Here is a 20,428-nt window from a genome sequence, read left to right as displayed (position 1 = left end):
TTTCCTCTTTGAAGGGGCCACAGGCACACACAGAGAGTTAAACCTGAGATCTTACCCAAGGTGCACTCACATAATTTCATTATGGTCAGACATATTTTTTTTCCTATCTTAGTCTCTGAATGTAAAACAGAAAACTCGTAGCAGGAAAATATAAAAAGCATCTGCATGTGTGTGACTCGGAGAGATGAGAGGGCTGAAAATACAAAATGTGGTAACACACACATGTTACTGCAGCCCCTGGACCCAGGATGTGGCTGCAGAGCAGCAGCAAAGCTGTGACAGCACTGCAGCCAAATGTAGGACAGGCTGGAGGAGAAGAGTTTTCTGTTGCATGTCTTATGGGTTGCAATGTCAAATATCATTTGGATTCCTGTTAATATATAATGAAATATCTTTAGACCAAATTGCCTGTGGGCAAAGATAAATGTGCCCTCAAGGGGAGAGTGAGGCATGATGGCCTTTTTTTATTCACTCTGTGTTCTGCATGCTGCTTACCAAAAGTAAAAGCTTTCCTTTCCACAGGGGGGTGGGTTGTTTTTTAGGCTTTAGTTTTATGTGTGTCTTCTTAAGGTGATAGAAATATTATCAAAGAACTGTTAAGAGCTGTTATTCACTTGTCCCTTATGTTTTATTAAAAGTAAAATCCATTCTTCTTATACTTTACAACTGAAGTATAGATTTCTCTGAAACAATGGAAATAAGCTGCATTCGGGATTAAGACTGTTCTTATCAGAAAAGGTGTAGGGCTGGGAAGGTGTAGGAACATTAAATATGTTCCTCCTGTTAGTATTCCTATATGACCCAGATACTGTTCCAGGATGTAAGCAGACCAAAGAAGTGCCTAATTAGAATTGAACATCCATACTTCTGTCCCTGTATGCAGCCAGCCCATGCTTGAAGAGGCATTACCTGCCTGTTAGTGACACTTGAATTTTTCCAGGTTGAGCAGAAGGGGTGGGGTGGGTGTAGCTAAAAAGCAGAGGCAATGGCAGCTCCAGCAATCAGGGGCCATGTGTGCACAAGCCATTAGTGCCTGCTTGGGCTGAGAGGGCACAGGGAGGTGGGCCAGGCCACTGGGCAAGCAGCCAGGTGGCAGCGGCACTTCAGAGCAGAGCTGAACTTCTGTTCACTTCCAGCTGTTTTTATTTCATCCTTAAACCCAGGCTGCAAGAAAGATGAGAGACAAATTAAATTGTAATGATGAGTTCTCTGAAAGCCAAAGAAAACTATGCTTGAGCAGCTCCTGCATTTGGGGTACTTATTTTTAATTGGGAACTTGTCCAAGATGCCCTAAGTTCAAGCAGGGATCACTGCTGTGCAACACAAAGTGCCATAGTGTCCCTTTAGGACTTGGGATAGATAATGAGAGGATAGAGCATGTTTACTTGGATGCTATTTTAAAATATCATCTAATTATAAATAACTGTCAATGAGAGCTCCCCAGCTCTCATGCTGTGCCCAGGAAAAGTCTGAATGAATAGACTGTTTCTATGTCTGCCAGAGCAATCTGGAATCAAATTCTAGCTCTTAAATCCATGAGGTTGGTAGGGTTAACATTTTCTTCATTGGCATCCCAAATCTGGGGAGCTTTCCCCAGCCTTCCCTGACCTCACTGCCCAAGACCTGTACAGCAGCCAAAGGTGTGCAGCTGCCTCTGGCTTGATCAGCTGAAACAACCACTCTGTATCTGTGCTTGGACATAAATAGGAAGTCAGTGACAGTGTGTTAAGTGCAATGCTAAATGCTGACCTCCCACCTCTTAAGTATTAAGCTTCCCCAGCTGGGCACCTGATGCTAAACAGGCACTTGGAAGAGTGTTCTCCAGTGGACCTCACAGTATTTATAGACACATCTGAGCAGGAGCTCTCCAGAATGAGGAATGCCTGCCTCTAGTGAAAGAGAACCTCAGTTCTCTGAATGAAGTGTCTAAAGGAGCTTATTTGTATGGCAGCAAACTGCTCAGAGGTCTTGTTACTGCCGTGGTTTTCCTTTGGTCAGGTAGTGCTGTTGTTCTCTTTACCTATCAGACTGCTTTTGAAAGCTGCTCTTTGCATCCTTCATTTCCAGGCCTGGTGCCTTCATTGTAAAGGGCAGATCAATATTTTAACTTTTTTACCCCTTTGACTTTGGCCATGAGAATTCAACAACATATGGGATCAACACAGTTCCTTTCTCTCACTCCCTATGGTAACAATAAACTAAGTTGGAACCTCTCTTGCATGCAATGAAAAGTTATTTAGCTTTCTCCTCAGTATTTCTAACCTGTGACCATTTTAAATGCAGTTAAACTTGTCATTCCTTGCTGTTTTTCTTAGCACTTCAGATTTGTGGTCTTAGGTGACTTCAAAACCAGAGAGCTCTCTTCTGTAAGAATCTCATTTTTTTTTAAGGAATTGAGTGGTTGTATGATTTTTTCCTTCCTTTTTTTACCATGACAAATAGTTGCCACTAATAGTTGGCAGACATTCAACATGTTGCAGAGTATCAGAATAGTTTAAAGAATTGCTGATATTTTCTAGGCTGTTGTAAGTAACCATGGTGTTTGACTGTTTTGTTTGATCAATCATAGAATTAAATCTGTCATGAGGATACAGCAAATCTGCAGTTACATCTGATGATGCTCAATATTAATAAGAAGAGTAATTATGGTAGCAATAGCAAGTTACTCTGTTTTGGAATGTGAATGTTAAGATGTTGTTGTACTGAGTGGTTTTTTCCCCCTGTGTGGGAGTGAAGAGCAGTCTGTGTTGAAAGATGTGTTTTGGCTTGTTTGGCTTGAATTCATAAAAAGTAAGGTTTCTCATTCTGGGATGTTAGTTCTAAAGGCTTGAAATAAACACAAACAAAGCTCAATGAAATCTGTGTTGTTACTGCTCTTTCTTTTTTTTTTTCTCACTAGTTTTCTTATGAACACAAAGAAAGCAAGATGCCAAGGTTCAAACTGTGAGATTGCTGAAGTCAGCAGAGAGTTTACCATCAGCAGCAGTGGCACCAAAATTCCAGTTACTGCTAATTTAAAATATTTGTCCTTCTCTTCCCTGCAGTAGGTCAAAGAGGTTTTTTTGAAGACTCACTGAGATGCTGTCTCTGTATATTTGCAGCTAGGGAAAAGCTTGCCTTGGAACAAACTGGATTTTTCAGTGGATTAATCTGTCCCATAGCTTTGTAATGAGATTATGGTTTATGCTGATTTGTTGCAACAGTACTGGTATATCCAGTCATTCCAATAGCAAAATTCTAATCCTAGAGAAATAAATCTGTCTTCTTGCTGGCAGGCATAAAAAGAATAGGTGGCTGGGAGTCTCTGCTCTCTTGTTAGGTATTAGTGGGTGATAGCTTAAGTTCAGCATCAGTTGGATTGAAGCAATTTGATTTTATCAGGCTTTCGCAGAGGGATTGAAAATTGCAGAAATAAAGCCTTATCTGCTTTCTCTTGATTGTGAAATATTTAATGGCTGCCCAGAGCAAAGTCTGATCACAGTACTGTGAGGCTGAAGGATTACATCAATGCACAAAGTACCCCAGGTAGTAATACAAGGCACTCTGAGGGTGTTGCTGTCCTTGCTCCTTCCTTGCTGAGCAGGTAGAGTCAGTGAAGTAAGCTGCATTCCCTGTTCAGACAACTGAAAATTGTTGCAGTGCAGCCAGCAGCAGTTGTGTTTCAGCCAAGGTGTACGGTGGCAAGAGGCTTCATCTGGGACAAGCTATTTCTTGGGTAGATGCATCTTGCCCAGCTCTCCCTGAAACTGCAGAAAGATTCAGTGTCCCTCCCTCCACCATCCAAGGTGGGGACAAGTGTAATTGCTGGTGGCAGACCTTGATGCAGATGAGCAGCTTTTGGGCAGCACTGGATGAGGTTGGGCAAGTCTCATGGACATTTCCTACATTGTCTGAGCAGTGAATTAATGAAGAGATGATGTGAAATTGTTGTTGAGTTTGTGAGGCACAATCTGAGCTGACTTTGATGCCTAGCTCTCAAATAAACATAATTTTTAAAACCTTTTTTAAATCTCTTTTTGTGATTCAAAAGCAACACTGAACACCAGTAGATTGAGTCTTAATCTGACAGACAGCACAGAAGAATTTAGACTAATTTTAACTGGACTTCCATGCTTACAACTTTTCCCCACTTCTTGTTTTTGCAAAAGAAGGAAGTATGTAAGTCATCTTAAAATCAAATTAAGTATGAATCCTTATGCTGTCAAAGGAAACTTTTCACCACTGGAAGATATGAATTCTGTGCTGCTGATGGAAGGTCAAGTCAGTATTGCTTTGGGTTTATTTTTTTTTGAGAGAAGAGTGTTAAGTTGCAGTTTGAATCGTGACAGAAATGCTGGTTGATCCAGATAATGGGAAGCAGCACAAATGAATGTGCTGCAGGAATGGAAGTGTTACATGGAAACACGTATAGAAAACTACTTGGGAATTTGTTTGAGAAGGATGAAGAGAAACTGAAAAGTGAGGCTGATTATCAATAGATATAACTGGAATATTTTTCTAGATCTTTGTGTTGAAAGCTCAAAAGATTGTGTAGCTGGGTACAGAGCCTTCTGTTTTCATCTCTTCCACTATGCTCAGACACAGAAAGTCAGTTGAGACCACTGTCAGGCTTGCCTAATGAATCTGCCCACTTGAAATTAAAAATTTAGTACACTACATTATATAGCCCTGAGATGTTTAAATTTTAATGTGGTTTGTTTTGGTTGGGTGTGGTTTTTTTTTTTTCATCTTACTCCTAGAAACTACAATATTTGCTCCTAGAAATTATAATATTTACCCTTTTAACTTACTGGCAGGCTGTATTTAGACTTTGCATGATATACTCCCACGCAGGTTGCTGTGCTTTCTTTTAAACAAGGAAGTTTCTCTGATCAGCTTGATTTTAATTTTTTAATCAACCGCTTTTGGGTGTCTGTATGAAATCAAAAAGTCAGACTGATAACATGAAGTGGCTTTCAGAGAAGGTTTTTCTTCAGTAGTAGTAGTGTTTTCTCCAATTGCATGCTCTTTCTACTTCTCTGCCATTAGGCATTTAATGCAAGAGTAACTCTTTTGAGCATCTGTTCAGTCACAGTGACAATAAAAAAAAAATTCAATTTTTGTAGGTCTAGTGTTGCTACAAGTGGGCTTCATCATGTAGCAAAATATTTCTGGGATGTTCTTCCCCTTCCTTTAAGAAACATTACAATTATGTGAATTTTTCCCCTACAAATTTCCTTTGCTACTTCAGACTTGAAAAATTCAGATGCTCTTCTCTACCTAATGAACTTTTTCTGCTGACCTACATCTCAGACCAGTGCTTTTGCCAAAGAAATAGCACTGACAGGCTGAACAGAGATTTGACTCAGTAACAGAGGACAGTGCCAAAGCTTAAGCAAGCAAACCACCCTAATTTAATATTTATTAGTCTTTGACATTCATTGAGGTGCGTCTCCATAGATAAAACACCCAGCAGATAGTGTGCAGTATGATGCAGTGTACAGAAAACAAAAGGTTTGACTTTCTCCCTCCACCCTTCCTCAGAGTTCAGATGGAGTTCTCATAAGGAGAGGTGGCACAGCCTGCTAAATAATAATAAAATAACTTGTCCTAATTTAAATATTCAGACTTAGCAAAAACTTTTTATTTCTTCACCCAAAATGTAAATCCCAGACTCATCGTTATAAAAGAAGAAAGCTCTAAGTATCAATGAAATGGTCTGTAGGAGAAGAGGCAGCTGTTGTGCCAGGGAAATGCTGTGGCAGTAACACAGCTGAGTGCTGGGGGTGGTGAAGGATCATGTGTTGACAGCACTGTGCAAGTTGGATGGAAGCTGCCCCGTGCACTGTTGCAAGGAACTTGGAGTTCTCTTTCAAGAGCTTGTTGCCCATGCTAACACTCTGAGGCTTTTTTTGTGTATGTGTGATCAGAGAACTTGTATTCTTAATACCATGAAAGCAACAAACTCAGTGCACTGGTGCTTGAGTGCTGCTGGTGCTTCTGTGTGTCCCTGAATCAAATGAGTACAAATTCAAATCAACAGTGAATGCTCTTTGTGATGCAGCCTGGTGTACATATTTTTGTTTTTGCTTACTTGGTTTGTGTGGGACAAGAAGTTGCCATCTGCTGTTTTTTTGTGGATGTTATGCCTTGTTTTTTGTTGTGTTGTGTTTTAAGAGATCAGAAGCCCAAACAAACAACTGACTAAACAAGAACTAAAGTGCTGAGACCTCTTTGAAGATTATGTAAAGGATTAGCCCACCAGTGAGAGGAAACAAAGACTCTCAGATAGGAATGGCTCTTGAGTAACGATTGATCTTTTTTTTCTTATTTAATTTTTTTTTAAGACAAAAATATTGTGGTACCCAGCCTTGTTTTAACACCTGGTGGTACCTTGGAAAGGCTTGCAGGTACCTGTGCTGTTCCCAGACCCTCACTGCCAAGGAGACTGAAGTGTGTGTGATGCCTGCAGTTCACAGCTGCCCACAGGTGCTGGGTGTTTCTGACCTGTGTGTGGTCTCTTCAGATGTGCTGTCTCATCAGTGCTCAGCCCTGAGCTTCTGGTTTTTAGATGGGGTCTCCCCCAAGCTTTTATGCTGAGAGGAGGCCTTGGCTTCATCTTTTATCTTCTGTGGATCTCCCAATAAGATGAAAAGAAATTGAATTCATCTTAAGGTGTTACTTTGTGTGGGAGCTATGTGACTAGCTGTGTCTGTTGAAACACAAGTTTGCCTTTCCAGAAACAAGACAGCTTTTATTAATTTGCTAGTGACAGATTTTGTAGGTTCCTTCTTTTGCCATGAAAAAGCAGCACTGGCATTTATATTTGTCCTAGCAGTGTGACCTCCCTCTGACCCAAAACATCTCCTTGCACAGAGCCATGCAAGTCTGTAATAATGTCTTTTTTTCTTTTTTTTTTTTTAAACAAGCGATAGATTATAACTTTATTTCATACTGTGTGGGGCTGTCCTTTTGTTTTCATGATGGGGTAGGGTAATGTTAAGGCTTATCTTAATGCATGGCTTGTTTGGTCCTCAGCTAGGGAAAGTCCAGGCAAGCTGCATGCCCAGTGAAGCAGACAGTGTGTGAGTAGGGCTCTGCAGTGCAATGGGAGCACGATGAATAAGTAAGAACCTCACCTCTTTCTTTTTTCTGGCTTCTGATCATTTTGCTTTCTCTTAGTTGTCAGTTGTTGCCAGATAGACCTCCTTCCCTTGTAACACTAGGCACATGCTGACAGTTCTGCCTAATTATTTCATAGCACAGGTGCTCACCTGACCAGCCAGCCACCTCTTTTCCCAGTTGACACATCATTCCTAGCAAATGTTAGTGCAAACTCGAGGGGGAATAAGGTGGATGCTATTCTTTTGTGTGGTTTGGTAGGTACCTGGCTGAGCACCCAGTCATGATTTTTAATATTGCTGAGATTTTTCTATGTAATGATATGTAATGTGATTATGGAACATTAGATGGAATAATTAAACTCACCACCTACTTAACTGACCAAGACAGTCCGGGTGATGCACTTAATTGTATGGCATCTGTTACCTTGCATGCAGATGGTGTTCAGGCTTAATGAAAACACATGGCCCTAAGTCTTGCTGAATTTTCCCTGGGGTTTTCCCAGGCATCTTTTTCATCAGTTATTTCACAAAAGCCATCTTAAGTTTCTTGTGAGCTCCTGGTTCTTTTCTGTAAGCCTTTTCATTCCAGAAAGAGCAGGTTTAGCGTGCTTGAGCTGATGTGCAGGAGACAGCACTAAGCTCACTTTGCAGTCTTCTGTGATGAATGAGATGAGTGGAATGTGTCCATAACATCTTCCTGGCAGGAGGAAATGGTATCTAGCTCACCTGGTGTGTGTAAATGGAATCTCTTGCGTTACTGGAACCTTGCATGAGACAACTTCTCTTTCTCTGAATTACCTTGTTACCTACTATTTTAATGTCTCCAGACGCAAAGCTTGTGCTTTAAGGCAGTGATGCAAACTCTTAGCCACAATGACAAAGTATGTGGCATTATAAAGCATTTATATTCCTGTACATCACTGCCTATTTTTAGCTGTGTAGTTTCTGTGAGTGAGTGAGTGAGTGAGTCATATTGGCCTGAACATTTTGCAGTGACTTGAATGTTAGTTTTTCCAATATTAGGAGAAGAAACGTAAAAGTTTTCTTGTTGGTTTTTTGGTTGGTTCTTTTCATTTGTTTCATGAATTTTCTTTAGTGGTTGGTGTTGAAAAGTCATTGTTGTCTTTGGCAAGCAGAGTTATGTGGGACCTGTGAGTTTTCTTTTGTGGACTGTAATGGGACAATAGGAAAAGGCTCTTCTCTGAGAGGGTGGTCAGTCACTGGAACAGGCTTTCCATGGAAGTGGTCAGGGCACCAAACCTGTCAGAGTTCAAAGAGCATCTTGATGATACTTACCCATATGGTTTAGTTTTAGCCAGTCCTGTGAGGGATGAGCAGTTGGGCTTGATGATCCTTACAGGTCCCTTCCAACTTGAGATATTCTGTGATCCAGGAGGAAGCAAAGAGGAGACAGGAGTGCTCAGACCCTTCAAAACTGAAATGGTCTTCAGTTCTTCTCCCGAGGCTTTGGGGGAATTCACAGACATTTTGGAATTGTGAAATGCTAAACTAAATAAAAATGTGTGTGTCTTTAGAAATTAAGCAGTGACAACAACTTGTGGAAATGTCTCTTTTCAAGAGAAATTACTTTCTTTCTGTGCTGCAGCATAGGCATATATAAACTCAGTCCCTGCATGTAATTGACTTCTGTTTTCTCACCTGGTTCTCAAAAAGTGGAGGTGAAGACATAATTTCATCTCTGAATTTGTAGATGAAGGTATCCTGTTCCTCCTTCATCAGTCTTGCTACAGTTGTTAGCTGTTAAATTGAAATTAGAATATTTACAATGACAGAGTCAAGATTTGCCAAATGTGGATGATCCAGTTTTGGAACTAGAAAGAATTATTCAAGTAGTATTGGTATTTAATGTAGATAGTATTTAATAAGAATGGGACTCTTGATTAAGCAATTACCTTTTTTTTTGTAATGACTGTATCACCATGTGAATGATTTTCCTTTCCTGATCAGTGTTTCCCCTGCAACTACCCTTCAACAAGCGTGGTGTTGGCAATATTAGAGGGTTTTAGGAATTGTACAGAAATGGGTCATGCAATTCAAAAATGATAGTGAATCTTATTTGCAATGAACACCTGAAGACCTATTACAGTGCTGCTTTGGTGGTGCTAAGTGAAGTACCCAGATATTGATTGTGGTCAGAGTGCTTGTGGGAGATCAGCTTGTGTTAGAACATACAGGCTCTAAGTTTTCAGTTTAGAGGCGCGAGGCTTTTAATCTCCGGCAAGGATGGGTGTTGACACTTCACTTAGGGTTTAGGAGCTGCTAGCAAATCATGGGTGTCTTAGTCTCAGGCATTATTATGAATAAACTTGACTCATATTTTGGAAGGAGGGAGGCAACTTGGGGAAAGGTGGGGAATTGCATGTGGTAGTTCATTGCTTCTCTTGACTTTTATTTGGGGGAGTAAAAGACCAGCACAAGTATTTGCCTGTCGATTCTTTGTAGTGGTTTAATTATATTGCAGGCATGTGGGGCAGGGAGGAGAGGGTGAAAAGATAGAGCAGCTAATCCACACTGGATCATAAGAGACAAAACTGTTGCTAAAGATGAGTGGCCTGTGTTCTCTGTTTCCTCATGTTGTCTTATTTTTATGTAAGCAGCAGCCTAGGAGTGTGTTGAATAGGTGAGAACTGAATTGCATAGCTGGTGAATGTGAGGGCTGCTGAGTTCTCTCCCACACAGCTAAAATGTGATTAATGAAAGGCTTGCACAACTTGTGCCACTGGGGCGGGGGGAAATCAGATGGAGTGTGTGTGGCTGTTTTGCAAGGTATGGCTGGCTGAGAGAAGTGTAAAGGGATAACTGAGCCTGGGCTGGGTTGGGCTGGGACAGGAGTCTTGTAGCAAGGGTCAGAGGGGTCTCCAGCCTGGAAAGTCCTCGCCTCCAGGAAGAAAGCACTTTAAAATCAGTGAGCAAGTCTTATGGGGGAGACAGAGTAGAAGAAAAGGGAAGAAAGAAGTGAGTTGCTTTGTTGTCCTCAGTCACATTTTCCTTGCATAGATTGGATACCATGATCAGCCAGGTGTTTTTGAGAGTCCTTTAATCCCTTGGTGACAAGGAGCCTCTTCCTATAAAGCAAACCCCAGGAATCTGTCTCACCTATGGTTAGGAAAGATCAGGGCTTGGTAAGGGCAGACCTGCCCTTTGTTAAGGAGCCAAGGGGAGTGTCAACTCCTTGTCACATCTGCTTCACCTTGTCTCCTCCAGTCTCCTGTGGCATAGCACGAAATTCATTTCCGATGTAATCGGTTGCAGCAAATAATTGGTGTAATGAGGATTGTGGTTTCCAAGGTTCTGTTTAAGAAAATACAGCTACTTCCAGCTGCAGACTCAATGATGTAGTCACTCTTGGGCCTGCCTTACTAATTTTTTTTTACACTCACCTGTCCCACCCAGTTTTAGTGGAGCAACCACTTAAACAGATCACAGCATGTGAGCCATGGCTGGAAGCACCTTTTCATAATGGGTGTCTTTATTTTCCTGAGAATATCTTCCTCAGATTCTTTGAGGGTGACCCATACTGTAATTATTTCCCTGCAATTCTGGATATAGAGTCCAGCCACCCTTTAGGTAATATTCTGAAATTATACCCACAGATTATAAGGCAGAGAAAATGTATACCAGAGATGCTTTGTGTTTTATTCCAAATTTGTTCACCACTGTCAATGAAACTAGTGAAATACTAGGCCTTCCCTTAGGTGTCATTGGTTGGATTTTGTTGTGGGACAGAATAATTACTTGTTGCTACGGATTATAGGAAGCATGAGTGTAACTCTCAAAACTGAAACATGAGTTTCAAATAACACTATTAGTAGTAGTAGTAGTAGTATTAGTATTATTATTATGCTTTCCCTCAAAATCAGAAAGCTTTGCAGCAAGGTGAAGATAATTTTTATACATACTGGAGGTTGCCCTGTCAGCAGAAAACAGGAGATGCCCAAAGTCTGATAATTTGCTAAAACTTAGCAGATGTGTAATTCATTCAGCAAATATATCTGAATTTCTTTCAAGATATGGATGGGAAAAGAGTTCTCTGGTGCTGCATGGTAATTTTGCCACTCTTCCCTGGGCTTTACGAGATCCTTTATCCCACTGTGCTGTGGGTGGAGGGAGTGGTGCTTCCCAGGGATCAGGAGCTGGTGTTAAGCAGCCTGCCTGTCTGGGCTGCCAAGGGATGTGGTCCAAGGAACACCTGGAAGCCAGTTCATGAGATGGCCTGTTTACCTGGAAGCTACTTTCTCTGCCGTGGAAAAGAAGGAAACCTAGAAATGTGCTTTCGTATGAGCAAGCATAACTGGTCCAAAGGAGCTTTGTATTCCTTCTGGCTTCTTTTTGTTTCTCCTTTATACTCCCATCATAGCAGTTTACCCATGGTTATAAGTTAAAGACACAAATGGGCAAAGCAGGAATGTTTTTAAGGTTTAACAGGCCATGGAACAGCAGACCCATGGAACTCCATCTATTGGACTCTGCAGGTTTGGCCATGTCTCTCTCTTGTTTAGCCAGATCTGAGTTTCTGGGGGAGACAAGCAGAATCCTGTGGCCAAAGGCTGTCAGAGCAGATGGTCCTAATGCTCTCTTCTGATTTAAAATCTTAACAATTCTCACACACACCAGTTGCTCTGTTTAAAATCGTGTAGGAGGGTGCTCTCTGATAGAATGGGAGCATGAAATCAGGCAGGAATGGGCTATGTAGAAGCTGTTGCCTACGGTGGAAGAGTGCCTGTTGCCAGCAGAAAAAAAGCTCAGTGGGAAGTAGCTGTCCTCTGCAGAGATTGAACAGAAGAAATGTCTGCTGCCCAGGCTGAGGAAATTCTCATTCTTCCACTGAATTTTAGGGATATCAGGACAATGTGGAGAAAGTTCAGTTTGTTGTAGTAACCGAAGGCGATGGGTTTTGTCCAAACTTGATTCCAGGGCTAAACTATTTGTGTTATTTTTGGCTGTAACTGCAGAGAGCTGGTGGGAGAGAAGTAAAATGAAATTTAAAGTTTCATTATTCTTGGACCATGTTTAGTGTCTACTGAGTGTTCCTGAAAGTCCAAGTGACTGCTTCAAAGACACCTGGAGAAAGGCTGGTTTTTTGTGTGCTTAATTCAGAAGTGTACTGAGCAGGACTGCAGGTGTGTAAGAGCAGTTCTGTGATGATACACAGAACAGTTTCCTGCTCTGTGAAATTTTGTTCACATATCATATCACACTTGACATGTGTAGCTGGCACCTTAAGTGGTCTGTCTATTATGGCTCTTGCAGTTGTTGGAAAACCTAGCAAAGCACTCTAGACCTGATCATACACTGCAAATTGTAGAACAGGGGAGGATACTCTCCTGCAGAAATGCAAAGTTGTGAGGGGCAAGGGAAGAAAGGAGAGCTTGACTGTGTTTGGAATGGGTTTGACTGACACCAGAGTAGAAAAGTGTAAGAGAGTGCCTTAAAAAGCTGAGCAACACATTGTCTGGGTAGGCTTCTCATTGAATTTCAGTCTGAGAGGGGACTTAGATGTTTGTGAAAATTTTTAAAATATTTATTTATTAATTTCTCTTCCTGATAGGATTAAGTTTATAGACATCTGAATGGCTAATTAAGGAGTGGCTTGCAAAGGGATAGAATGACAAAGATGAAATCTCTGTGTATGAAAGTAAAGTGATATCCAGTTACTACTGTATGGTAGTGTGATACTTCTCTTTTAAAATATGGAAATGTGTTGGGTTTTTTTTTCTTTATTTAAAAACTAAAGGACCTCTCGAGTATTTGTATCAAGTGAGACAGGCAAACTGAAATAGAAATATGAAAAGTATGTTTATGCAGAAAGTTGAAAAAGGAGCCCCAGAACCACTACTCAGTAATCAGGATTGCATCTCTGTGATATTGTATGCGTGCACTGAGGTGTTTTGATTCTTGTTTGTTTTCTGGAAGGTAAGGTGCTTAAGTTGCAAAAATGAATACTGGATAGAGTTGAAATTTACTTAATTGCATTTTTAATTATCAAAAAGTCAGGAAAAAAATAAACACCAATAAGAATAAAATGCTTGTTGTGATGTTCTCCTAATTCATCATGCAGTAAGTGTGGTTTGTTTTAATTTTTTTTAAAAAACCCTACATCTGTTTTACAGGAGAAACTATAGAAGGTCTTCGGGAGAGCGATTATCTTCTGATTCATTCGTGCCGGCAGTGGACAACAATTACAGCTCACAGTCTGGAGGAGGGTCACTACGTCATAGGGCCAAAGATAGAAATCCCTGTACATTATGCAGGTAAAGCCAATGTTCACCAAAATACAAATTCCAAAAGAATGAATTGCCTACCAGTCATACTGATCATTATATTTGAGAGGGTGAAGCTAAGCCTCTCATGCCATTGTCTGTGGGTTAACTTTTTAGTAATGTTACAGAGCAAGAGATACTGACTTGCTTGCAGGGCTGCTAAATAGATGTATTTCATTGAGCAACACATTGGCAGAACACGTAGCTATCTAGAGGAATTGATTTCAATTTGAGCATAATGAGTTGCCAGCACTTCTCATGTGTGAATGTGGAGACACAAGTGTGAAAGTTTGAAATTGCCTTGAAATGTTTGGTCAAAGATGGAATAGATTTTACATTCAAGCTGGGGGGGATTTTCTGTTGTTTTCATGTTAAACACCAGGGACTCTTCATAATAATACTGCAGTTTTAAAATAATGCTCCTCAGTAGTGCCTTATCTTTGTCTGCCTTCTTGAGTGATAGAGTAATACTGTTGTTCCAAGTAGCTATGATCCAACTAATCCATATTTATTTTATGATTTCAAATTATTTTTATTTTGCTAGGAAATTATTTTTAATACTTTTTTCTGCTGTTTAGTGTTCTTATTCACAAGCTGAACAGAGCAATACAATGAGTGGGAGCTGTTTATGTAACAGCAGTACATAGAAAACTTTTCAAAACTGGAAAGTGTGAACTGAAAGAGCCATGGCTACAAAGTAAAGTTGTGGGCTTAGAGTTTTCATTAGCCTTCTGTATAAACAGTTATCAATTGAATAATGTGTTTGGTCTGCTACAGTCTCCTTTAAAACAGTGTGCACTGAGGGTGTGCTGAGTTGGACAGGACCTGACTGAGTTGCTTTGTGTCAGTCACACAGTGCTGCAGCAATGCACCCTATTCCAGTGATGGAAATTACACCACTTGCCTTCTTAGGTATTCTTTCTCCTTGGAGTTCACTGCTGGAATGTTAATTTTTCTAAGATATGTTTAAAAGCTTTGGTCTGATGGCATATAGTGTCATAATGCATGTGGCTTTAAAACTCTCCAAAGTTAACTTTCTTAGGATAAACATTTTCTAGTGCTTATGCTTAGTAATGTTTTTTCTTTTTTTTTTACACCTCCTGGCTGCATTAAGCTCCAGTGGTGTGGACAGATAAACACTTCACTTTCTTTGAACTGAATGCCATGTTTTAAAATCCTTACACTGATTCCTGGAAGGAGAATGGAAAATAAAATGGTTAATGGCATAAGAGATCTTAAGGGGTTTACTGAAGGCTTGGTTTGGTTCTTCACTTTTAAAGTTAACAAAGATATGCTAAGCAGGGTTTCCTGACTCTTCATGTTTCCATTCATTCATATCTTAAATTTACACAGACACCAGAAAAATAAAAATCCATCCCCTGAGATACAGCAAAAGTGTCAATGTGCTTTTCTTCCTGGCTTGTGTTAATGCAGGAAAAGAGGGTGTGTTTAGTTAACAAAATACATTTTGCTATCAAAAAAAGTTCCCTGCCACAAAACCCTCATTAATGACATGAAAATACCTGAAAGTTCAGAAGCTTCCACTAGTGAGGACACTTACTGAACACGAGATGAGCTCCAATGTTGCCAAAGGACGTCACAAAAATGATCTGGGCTAACTTGCAGAACCAGAGCATGTCTGATGGGCTTGCCTCCATGAAAGGAGAGATGAATGTGAGACATGTGAAGGGTTAGTTAGTGAAGCCCTGCAGTTTGGCACTTGGATGCTGACATCTAAATGCAGTTAGAGGTGCCTTCCATACCCTAGAGATGAGCTTGTGCTGCTGTGGAGTGCCATCCAGAGGTGTGTGAGCCAGCACTGAGTGTGCTGGCAGTGCTGCCCTGTGCAGTGCCTCATGTTCACTGCGCTTGGGATCCAGAACCCCCCGCTGGAGAGGCCAGGTTTAATGCAGCTGCCTGAGCCAGCCTGCTGGGCTGGGTGCTGACCTGGATTGTGGCACTGATTCTTGCATGATTAAACTGTAAACTCCTGTCAGCTAAAATGTACTGCCTACCAGAATGATCCCTACAGATGGAATATAAGAGTTCATTGAAATGACTTTCAGGGTTTGTTTTGGCTTTAATAGAGTACCTTTTTTTGTTCTTTAGCCCTAGAAGAATTTCAATGTCACAAATTGCAACATGATTTTCATTGTAACAGTTGAGCAGGAAGAGACCCTGAAACTGATTTTATTTTCCTGAGATTACAGTTTAAGTACCACAAAGTCATCACTCATGTATATATAACTATGAGCATAAAGTAAATCTTATTTTGCTACTTGCTAAATCAGGTTTTGATAGACTTATTAAACAATACAATAAAACTAATACAAAACAAATACAATAAAGCCTTACTAAAGAAGGGGAATGCTTTATTTTACATTTAAGTGAAATTTTATTACCAGAACCTGAGTTGTGCAGTCTTGCTGGTGGTGCTTTCCCTACTATGAAAGTGCTATCCTGGTTGTTTCTTTTGGTGGTGGCAGACATGGTTAACTTTTGCTGTTAAAGATCATATATGACAGCTGTTAGTGTAACCATTCTCTCTTGAATATTCTCTCCAGTCTGCTTCTCTTTAGAGTAAAACTTAATGTAGCATCAAGTTAAATTTTTATGTAATTAAAACCAATAACTAATGTGTTTCTGGCACTTAAAACAACAAAAGTCTTCACATGCAAATGGAATGGAGAACATATTGAAATTAATGTCCTGATAGTGCCCTGTCTTGGCCTGAAAGAATGGGTTTCACAAGAATCCAAGGTAAACCATCTCAGCAGATGGACATTCCTTTGGTGGTGTTTCCTTTCTTCAGGTTCACAATTCACACTTGATACTTACAGGAAGGTCTTATCAGCTCTCTGTCTGAACTAGTTCTGTTTTGTTCCTGGTACTCTGGTATCCTTAATTTCTACTCTAAAAGCAAGTGTATGTTACCAATACAGTCTAGCTGACATTAAATATTACTGTTAGGTTTTGCTTAGGCAGCACAGTAACCTTTACCTTGATAGATGTCTCCCCTGGTAGCACCTGGAAAATACTGGTTTGTGATCTCAGTTTGGAAGATACAGGGCGTGTTGGTATTACACTTTGCTGTGCTGAATTACACTTTGCTGTGCTGCTGCTTGCCAAGAAGGATACTTTTCAGTCTTCTGCAAAAGTTCTGCATAGGAAGATGTGTCCCAGGGACATGCTGGTGACCACAACTCAGACATATTCTGTGATAACTGAAAGGCACTGAAGACACTCTCAGGGTTTTAACACTGTGGCCCTCAGGTGTTGTCTGATTCTTCTTGCATTACTTTCCAGGACTCTACAGCTCAAAACTACCTTTCTGAGGATTCTGAGGTTTGTGTGTTTGTGTTTCTGAGGATTCATCAGCTCAGGTCACAGAGGTGTTCTGCTCTGACTGTAAATGGCTTGGGTTCAGTCTGTTGTAAATGCCTCTGCTACGTGGCCATAGTTGTTTATGTGTGCAGATTATTGATGTGAAAGTGGATGATCAAGTTGGATTTGGTTGCTTAAAACCTGCTGCACAGGAAAAGTGGCACAGAAGGCTGTGGAGTGTGTGCATACCCCACCTACACAGTGCAGTCTTCTCTTTCAAAGGCCATGCTAGTGTTGGTGAGTGCATGCAATGAAACAAGAAAGTACTTTGGGATGAATTGGCAGCATCCAGGTCATTTTGCCCCAAATACTCACTCCCATGTTTAATCAAATCATAACAGGACTTTTAATGTTGGCGTTTTTTAGGGCCTTATCTCTGTTGTTGCAACTGATGGTTCATCTTCTCAACTGTTTGTTTTTTCCATTCTGAGAGGAAAGCTGTTCCTTTGAGATTATGTTTTAAAAAAAAGACAGACACACAAATGTAAAAATCCTTTTCTTTTTCTGTAGTCTTCTACTCAATTTTGCCCAGAGTTTGGAGGGAATGCCTCTTACATCTCTGCTGCCATCTGTGTGCACACAGGAGGCAACTAATAACAAAAATATTTCTATAAAGATATTAGAAAGTAACACCCTACTCCAGGGTGTGCCACACTGTAACACATCCAGGATGTTGAAAATACTCCTGTGAACTCACACCTCCCTACCACAGACTGAAGGTGTGCAGTTGCTAATACAGAGTAATCACTCTGGTTGCTTACCTAAGTGAGCTGATAGCTTTCTTAATGTCTTTTAAATGAGGAAATATAAAACCTTGTCATGTGAACCTTCCACAGGTGGGGTGTTGGGTGGGAATGAGTCAGAAGGCCCTTCTCTGGTGTTGGAAGTGGTGTACAACAAACACCCCACTGAAACCTGTTTCTACTGGTTTGATTAGTTAATCACGGAGCTGTGCCTGCTCCTCCCCGTGTCCTGCTAACCCGGAGGAAGACGCTCTCTGCAGGTCTTCTCAGGAGTGGACTTGCCTTGGCAGCAGGAGAGCAGGACAGCTCCCTGAGATTTGGCAACCTGCAGCTGCAGAAGTTCTCTCTCAGGTCCAAAGGCATGGCTGCCTCCAGTGCACAGTTTGGCCATTCCTGTAGGCTTTTTGCTATCCACTCTGGAAGAGCCATCCCTTGGACACTGAGGGAGGAGGGCAGGGTGTGAGTTTAGTATGTCCCAGTTGTCTTGAGATGATGACAGTGACAGCAGCTGCTGCTCCTCATTAGCCACCCTGAACCTGCTGCATGGTGGTTTGGCAGGTCTGGAAGAGCTCAGGTATTTCCTTCAGTGATGCTGTGCACTTTGAGATGTTTATAAACATGTTGGGTCTTCTTGATGGTTTGCTGTAGAGCTCTCTGCCTGGCCCTGGGGAGAAGAGCGAGCATTAGACTGGCACACATCCTTTGCCTGTCAGCATTATGGTATCTGCTGCCAGCTTGTGCTACTTTGGGGACAGAGCCTGCTTAAGTTCAGTTCAGCCTCTCCACTCCCTCAGATGCAATTTCATGCTGTCTGCTGCTCAGGGAAGGTGGTGCTGGACAAAGAGCACTTTGTCCTGTGCCGTGCCTCCATTGGAAGAGCGGGTGGTGCCAGGGAAAGTGATGCCTGTTCTTCTCAGTGAGCTGAGCAGCACAGCTCTGATGGGGTAATTTTAAGTTCAAAGAGGTGGGTGAGATCTAAGGCAGGGAGGGACACTGCCTTAGAGAGAGAACTGAGTAAAGAACTTAGGTGAGTCCTTTCCAGCCAACAGGCACACCACTCCCTGATATGAAATGTTTTGCACTTTAATTTGTGTTTTGCTTTGAACTTGACCTGGCACCGAGCTATCACATAGTTCTCCTGAGGCCTTTGTGCTCTGCAGCTGAATATCACTTTCTAGAGAGAAGGGCCCAAACGCAATGCTCCTGAGAGAGGCAGGCTGCCATGTGTACGTGGGCTGATAAATGATTAATGAATGGATATCTTCTTCCTCAGAAGAAAACCAAGAAAACAACCTTCCCACACATTTAATCCCCCCAGTACTCAAGTTTTGTTTAGTTTTTTTTCTTTTTTTCTGAAGAGTTGCGCATCTGCAAAGCAATCTGAGGTTTGAAAACTTTTCACAAATACTTCTAATAAAAGAAAGCATTGCCACCAGCATATAGCCTTCATGCTTTCAAAAGAGAATTCTGACTTCTGTAGTTCTGAATATTTTACTGTGTGAAGTTTCTTGAGAACAGCAACCTTTCTTTCCCCATAAACATATAGAAGAAAGTGTATTTGTTATTCATTTAAAAGTCTGATTGTAAAGTAGTGCCTGAATATTGCAGAGAGAGAGGGCATTCATTTTATTGAACAGTTTGTGCCTCCTCAACTCTGAGATCAGTAATGTCCATAACACTTGTAATTGTCCATACAGCATCATTACATGCTTTTCTGGAAATGTTTATACTTTAAAATATATTTCTTGACTTGATTTTAGTTTGTTGCCACCTCATTTTCTCCACAGAGACTTATTTTTTTTTAATTCTAGGAAATCACAGCTTTGTAGTCTGGAAATTCTTCATATTCCTGACTTCTCAAACCTGTCACCTTGAAAAACTGGATGAACTCTTCTAATATACAAGCAAATATCCATATTTGTCTTCTTTTTTTTTTTCCTCAGGGAGTTACCTTCAAGTTGTCAGACTTTCCCATGGTTCTGTCTGTTACTTTACTTTCTATATCCATTTAAATTTTGGCAAACACTTCTCCATTGATCTACAGTGCAATATCAAATGGCTGAATCAAAATGCAGTCGATGAGATTGCTGGCAAAAATTGCTTATTTCTTTTGAATCTCTGGGTGCACTTGTTCTTCCTGTTCTTTCATCTCCCCCTATTAGCCAGTCTGGTGAAGCAGCAGCTTTTTACCTAATTTTAAATATTGAAATATGAAATATTCCCCTTTTGTCAGACCACCTGTGTTGGAGAATCTTGTCTACTTTGTGTTTTGTTTTATAACTGCTAAGGAAAGTATACATATGACTTCTCTTTTTTTTTTTTTTCCTGTTTCTTTCTTTGTGTATTTACAACCTTATGTCTACGAGAGATTCCTGGTATCCCCTACAGAACTTGTAGAATTTGCTTGATGTTCAGTTTGATGGGTGGATATATCAAAGTTTGTATCCAGCTTTTTAATGATACCACATTCAACATTCTTTTAGTTCAAATTTACCTTTCAGATATTTCAGATGGGCCAGACAGCAAAACTGGAACTGCTATAAGAGCCTACAGCCCTCAAAGACTGTTGCTCTTTGATGTAATGAAAAAAGTGGCATTAGTTCACAGGGTAGTCATATTCCAAGCAATGGAGGAAAAGTCTGTGTCCCAGAAGTTCATGGAAAGAAAATACTTATATTTTCTCTCTTTCTTTCTAACCTGGAGTAAGAGTCTGTGGTTTGTAGGCACCAATTCTACTCTAAAATATGCTTGGTGCCTTAAAGGGACCAAAAGCTTGTGATGATGGGGACATTTTTCAATCCTGTTATTACAGTGAGGTACTACATGGGAAGAGGTGTATGCTTTTAGATACAGCTGTCTTGCCCTCATCTACCTCGACTTCAGCACAAGTTTAATCTTATCCTTGTTTTAAAAGAAA

At 40.7% G+C, this 20,428-nt stretch overlaps 1 protein-coding gene across 1 annotated transcript in view; it reads left to right on the top strand.

Annotated features, from left to right (window-relative positions):
* Positions 1–20,428, top strand: part of GAREM1 (GRB2 associated regulator of MAPK1 subtype 1) — a 102,036-nt gene that overhangs the window by 9,351 nt on the left and 72,257 nt on the right. The window contains exon 2 of the mRNA XM_066562778.1: positions 13,235–13,375. Coding sequence (XP_066418875.1) covers positions 13,235–13,375 — 141 coding nt within the window. The remainder of the gene's footprint in view (positions 1–13,234; positions 13,376–20,428) is intronic.

This window comes from Molothrus aeneus, chromosome 1 (genome assembly GCF_037042795.1).
Source record: "Molothrus aeneus isolate 106 chromosome 1, BPBGC_Maene_1.0, whole genome shotgun sequence".
Taxonomy (NCBI): Eukaryota; Metazoa; Chordata; class Aves; order Passeriformes; family Icteridae; genus Molothrus; species Molothrus aeneus.
The sequence above is the reverse complement of the archived record's forward strand: the minus strand, read 5'-3'. Positions and strand labels throughout refer to the sequence as shown.